This window comes from Cyclopterus lumpus, chromosome 2 (assembly GCF_009769545.1).
Source record: "Cyclopterus lumpus isolate fCycLum1 chromosome 2, fCycLum1.pri, whole genome shotgun sequence".
Classification (NCBI taxonomy): Eukaryota; Metazoa; Chordata; class Actinopteri; order Perciformes; family Cyclopteridae; genus Cyclopterus; species Cyclopterus lumpus.
The window spans coordinates 1,491,906-1,497,905 of NC_046967.1; the positions used below are offsets into that span (position 1 = coordinate 1,491,906).

Here is a 6,000-nt window from a genome sequence, read left to right on the forward strand (position 1 = left end):
GAGGAAGGGAGGGAGGAGGGCAAGAGGGAGGGAAGGGAGGAGGAAGGGAGGAGGGCAAGAGGGAGGGAAGGGAGGTGAGGGGGAGGAGGAGGGAAGGAAGTAAGGAAGGAGTGCAAGAGGGAGGTGAGGAGGGCAAGACCTTGCCGATCACCTTGTTGACCTTGTTGGTCACCTTGTGACCTTATTGTTGACCTTGTGACCTTATTGTTGACCTCGTGACCTTGTCGTCCCTCAGCCTGCCGTCGGGGCGTCCTGGGACAGCGACGTGATGGTGGGAGGACGCACGGCGCTGGACAACAAGACGTCGCTGCTCAACACGCCACCGCCGCGATCCTTCGCCGGGCCGCGCTTCCGAGACTACAACCCGTACAACTACACGGACGCCGTGGGCACCCTGGACAAGGAGGCGCTGAAGGAGGCGCTGCACGAGGACGCCACGGGAGACGGTGACGCCAACAAGAACCCCAAAAGCTTCCCAGGTAAAGAACCCGTCTCTACGTGGAGAAGAGAACCGCATGATCTGAACGCTTTGGTTAAATCTCGTGTTCCCCCTCCGGCAGCGAGCCCCTCCGAGCAGCTGGCGCTGGTCGGGGAGCTGCTGAAGGAGCTCACCCAGGGGGAGCGGGGCCCCGAGGAGCGCCGGGGGACCCTGCTGGAGCTGCTGAAGGTGGCCCGCGAGGACAGCCTGGGGGTGTGGGAGGAGCACTTCAAGACCATGCTGCTGCTGCTGCTGGAGACGCTGGGAGACCAAGACGTGAGGACAGACCCCCGACCCCTCCCACCATGAATACTGTGGCCCTCTCTCACCTCCTCGTCTCTCTCTCAGCACACCATCCGGGCGCTGGCCCTGCGAGTCCTGAAGGAGATCCTGAGGAACCAGCCGGCCCGCTTCAAGAACTACGCCGAGCTCACCGTCATGAAGACGCTGGAGGCCCACAAGGACTCGCACAAGGAGGTGAGGAGCCTCTTCGGGGTCTCGTGGACCCTCTGAGCCACAAGCTGTTGGGGGGGGGGGTCACACTTATAATTCACATATAATAATATACCTGATGTCTTTAGTGCAGAATACCAGTTACAATGAGATACATCACAAGAAAGATCAAAACTAATATAATTTATTTTACAAAAATCTTAAAATAATATAATCTATAAATCGAAAGTTACGTATGTAACTACGGTTCTATGAATCCTGGATGACCGTCAGAGGCGGTGCTTATCACTGGATATCTTCCGTCTCACGCAGGTCGAGTCTTAATAACAAAGTCGCCTGTGACCTCAGGTGACCCCCAGCCGGGTATAAGTTCTCGTGATCTTCTCGCGAAATCACGAGATTCCGAGTGACCAAGAACTCTGGCGGTCATCCAGGATTCTTAGAACCGTAGTTACATCCGTAACTTTCGTTCTATTTCATCCTTCCTGACCGCCACAGGCGGTGCTTCAGCACTGGATGACTTGTATCAAGTCACGAACCCCAAGGAGCCCACCTCCTATGGATCAAGCAGAGGAATCTGGACGAAGAACCCCCCCCAGTGGGTGAGGTGTGGCAACGTTCATTCTGTAGTCTCTGGTGAACGTGCTCGGCGATGCCCATGAGGCTGCAGCACATATATCCTCCATGTGGAAACACTCCTGGTAGAACGGCCCCTCAGTCCAGATGGCAGAGCACGGCCATTCGCTTTGTATGCACAGGCAGTGGCCTCCACTATCCAGTGGGACGGGCGCTGTTTTGAAAGGGCACAGCCCCTCCTAGGCCCACCGTGACAGATGAAAAGCTGCTCTGACTGTCGAATGTCGGTGGTGGTTTCGGGGGTTAAACCTGCAAGCCGGACAGGCTGGTTGAGATACGAGCGTGCCAGCACCTTAGGGAGAAACGCTGCATTAGGCCACAGTGTGACACCGAGCCATCTGATTTCCAGCTCAGACAGGATTCACTCACCGACGTGCAGCCCGCCTACTCGCTTTGCCCAAGTAGTTAGCCTGTCTGATCTCGGGATGACACCGGAACTTGTACCCGGCTGGGGTCATCTGAGGTCTGACTTATTAAGACTCGACCGGCGTGTGCTAAGCACCTCTGGCGGTCAGGAAGGATGAAATAGAACCAACAAGTGTTCCCGATGTTTGAGAAATAAGAAGCAGGCTTTACGTGCTATAAATAATGAAGTGTGTGTGTGTGTGTATATGTATATGTGTATATATATACATATAAAACCTCTCCTCTCTCCTGAAGTTCAGTCAAAGTTTCTCTGATTTGTTGTCACGTGACCGTTGGTCTCAGGTGAGTCAATTATGATGTCTTAGTTTCACTGAGGAGCTCAGAATGTAATGTTTTTAACAGAATCTGATTAAAGTGGACAGATTATTTGAGGAGAAATTTTAAATGAGACATGAAGAATAAAATGTCACAATATTAAAGCTTCCATTTCTGATGGAAGCGTTCGTCACAAACAATGTGTTCAAGGACCGTCGGAAATATAAAACTCTGACAATAATGATGAAGTGTAGCTTTGGGGTTGTTGGAAGACGACACGGTCCAGAGGGTTCAGTGATCCCGCCGTGTGCTCGCTGCAGGTGGTGCGTGCGGCGGAGGAGGCGGCCTCCACGCTGGCGGCCTCCATCCACCCGGAGCAGTGCATCAAGGTCCTCTGTCCCATCGTGCAGACGGCCGACTACCCCATCAACCTGGCCGCCATCAAGATGCAGACGAGGGCCATCGAGCGCATCGCCAAGGAGCCGCTGCACCAGCTGCTGTCGGACATCATACCTGGACTCCTGCAGGGCTACGACAACACGGAGAGCAGCGTGAGGAAGGCCAGCGTCTTCTGCCTGGTGGCCGTCTACTCGGTGATCGGGGAGGAGCTGAAGCCCTACCTGGCTCAGCTGACCGGCAGCAAGGTACGCCCGCCTCCTGCTGCAGCTTCTCTGGAGGAGCAGGACGTTTATATCATGTGTATATTTATATAGTTATTTATATATGGTTATATATTTATAGAGAAACTTGAGACTCTGTTTCCTTCCTGCAGATGAAGCTGCTCAACCTCTACATCAAGAGAGCTCAGACCTCCACCAGCAACAGCAGCAGCTCCTCCGACATCTCCTCCTACTAACTCCTCCTCCTCCTAACTCCTCCCTCTCCGCTTATGTCCACGATCATTTCAGTCCTCTCTGGAGACGATCCGGAAACCAGAGAACGTTGTGTTTACGAGGAGAGCCCATCCCGACATCTTGTTTCTTGAGCCTTAAACCTTAAACCTAGAAACCCTTTCCCCTGATCCTGAACCCGGTAGAAACCCTTTCCCCTGATCCTGAACCCGGTAGAAACCCTTTCCCCTGATCCTAAACCCGGTAGAAACCCTTTCCTCTGATCCTAAACCCGGTAGAAACCCTTTCCACTGATCCTGAACCCGGTAGAAACCCTTTCCTCTGATCCTGAACCCGGTAGAAACCCTTTCCCCTGATCCTGAACCCGGTAGAAACCCTTTCCCCTGATCCTAAACCCGGTAGAAACCCTTTCCCCTGATGCTGAACCCGGTAGAAACCCTTTCCTCTGATCCTAAACCCGGTAGAAACCCTTTCCCCTGATCCTGAACCCGGTAGAAACCCTTTCCCCTGATCCTAAACCCGGTAGAAACCCTTTCCCCTGATCCTAAACCCGGTAGAAACCCTTTCCCCTGATCCTGAACCAGGTTTTTGAGCGTCCTTGAAGTGGATCTAGTATTTTATTAATCTTTAGTTTTGCTTCGACACATCAGACCTTCTCGTATATTGAATGTATGTTTCTTCTTCCTGAAGCTCGTGGATCTTAAAGAAAGTGACACTGTCGTCAAAGAGAAGAGCTTTGAAATTGATCATTGATTATTATTAAATAACCTAATTTCTTCTGATTGACACTTCATCTAAAAACTCTTTCATATATATATATATATATATATATATATATATATATATATATATATATATGATATCAACCCTCATGAGTGTGGCATCGAGTATTATTTTAGTCTTTTTAGGTTTTTTAGGTAACACCAGATTGAAATTATTTAGTCATTTTAATGTAATATATGAATAAAACATCTGATTCTATTCATCATGTAGACACAACAAGATTATCTTTTTAGTATTTATTATGTATATTTTATCCTATTCATTCATATAATTATTACAATTTAAATACTATTATTAATTATGTTTGCCTTTTTCATCCTGACATTTAATTAACTTTTTTAAAAAGCTGACTTTCACATTGTGATCACATATGCATAACACAATATTAAGAATACTTAAATCACATATTTATATCAGTTATTTAGATAGTAATTGTTTTATAATGGGACCAAACACACAATAACAAATATTAAGATATTTTTATTGTAAAGAAAAGTAGATATTAAATAAGTTTTCTTTGTCAAAGAAATACAAAATTATCTTTAATTTAAATTTCTTTGACAAACATCGATTGATTCAAAAGGAAATGCATCTATATTTATATATTTAAAATCACAGACAATATAATGGTTTAATCTGGGAGTTCATTGGTTCCTTTCTAAATACTGTAAAATAAATACACAAGTGTGTGTTCTACTACAGTTCAAAAGTCCCCTGAAGGTCTCAGAAACGTGACTTCGGTCCTAAATTGAATGTCGACCTTTGAAATGTGAAATATTTGACTTAAATATGAACGAATCTAATGGATGAATATTAAAACTGAAGGAAAACGATCTTTAGCAATAAAGTTTAGATGGAACACTGTAAACTAAGCGCTGCGTTCAAGTACACTCGTGTTTTTTAAATGATGAAATGTTACTGCTGCTTCCAACTAACAAAACGCCTGACAACTCCTCTGGTGCTAAACTCCACCCGCCCGTCACGCGAGGGTGGCTCGAACAAGCGCCACCGAGGAACTTTAAAGACTAAAACCACTCGATGTGAATATGAAGCTGAACGTTTATTTTCTTTAATAAGCTGTTGTTGTTGTTTTTTTATGTTTTAAAGTGGCAGAAAATAGGCTCAGATTTGTCAGAGCAAACGGTGCGTTCACTTGCTCCTCGGGCAATCCTGTTTTCAAGAGTTGGATGCTTCTACAACGCAATAATGTATTAATTATTACTTAATTAATACATTATTAGTGGGATCTGCCCCTAAATTAAAAAAAGATTCACATTTAAAATATCTTTTTTGGGAACTGAACTAAATATTTATTTATAACGTAGATACAGACGAGACAAAAGAGGCTAGCTGTTTCCCCCCGTTTCCAGTCTCTATGCTAAGCTACGCTACGCTCCAGGCCTTATTCCTCCTCTTCAGACTGTTACATGTACTTTCAGCTCTGGACTGAATGTAGAACTCTTTACTCTGTTGTACAAGTACAACGTCTGAAGTATTCCGCATGAATCCGTGTGCCTCCCCTGAACTAACCACGTGCTGCTGCTTCACTCCAGCTGTACATATGCTCTCCATGCATGGCTCCTGTATTAGTTTGATTTCACACTACCACTATATTTATGTTTTACTGTGTGTGTGTGTATATATATATATATATATATAAATATATATTTACATGTTTAGAGAACTTGAAATAAACCCGTCAGACTTCTATCCTCCTGAGTTTGTCCTCTATTTGTCACAATATCTTTTATATTTTACACACATTTAGTATATAAATATTAATTTGATCAAAGACGTCTCTACATGTTCATATAAATCATTGATTTATATTTTTGTGGAATATTTCCTTTTCGGATGTGTTTTTATTTTATTTTTTGTGGTATTTTGTCAGTGGTAGAAAATAGTAGAAAATAACTAAATACTTTTAGGAGACTCTAAGGTGACTATGATGAGACACTGAGGTGACTATGAGGAGACACTAAGGTGACTATAAGGTGACTATGAGGAGACACTAAGGTGACTATGATGAGACACTGAGGTGACTATAAGGTGACTATGATGAGACACTAAGGTGACTATGATGAGACACTAAGGTGACTATGATGAGACACTGATGAG

At 45.2% G+C, this 6,000-nt stretch overlaps 1 protein-coding gene across 5 annotated transcripts in view; it reads left to right on the forward strand.

Annotated features, from left to right (window-relative positions):
* LOC117741537 (CLIP-associating protein 1-B-like) overlaps nt 1-3,881 on the forward strand; it is a 31,073-nt gene extending 27,192 nt beyond the window's left edge. For all 5 annotated transcript variants that reach the window (XM_034548637.1, XM_034548628.1, XM_034548645.1 and 2 more), the window contains 5 exons: nt 236-479; nt 561-754; nt 827-955; nt 2,569-2,892; nt 3,021-3,881. In XM_034548637.1, the coding sequence (XP_034404528.1) occupies nt 236-479; nt 561-754; nt 827-955; nt 2,569-2,892; nt 3,021-3,104 (975 nt within the window). In that variant the 3' untranslated portion in view covers nt 3,105-3,881. The remainder of the gene's footprint in view (nt 1-235; nt 480-560; nt 755-826; nt 956-2,568; nt 2,893-3,020) is intronic.
* Nucleotides 3,882-6,000: the final 2,119 nt, after the last annotated feature.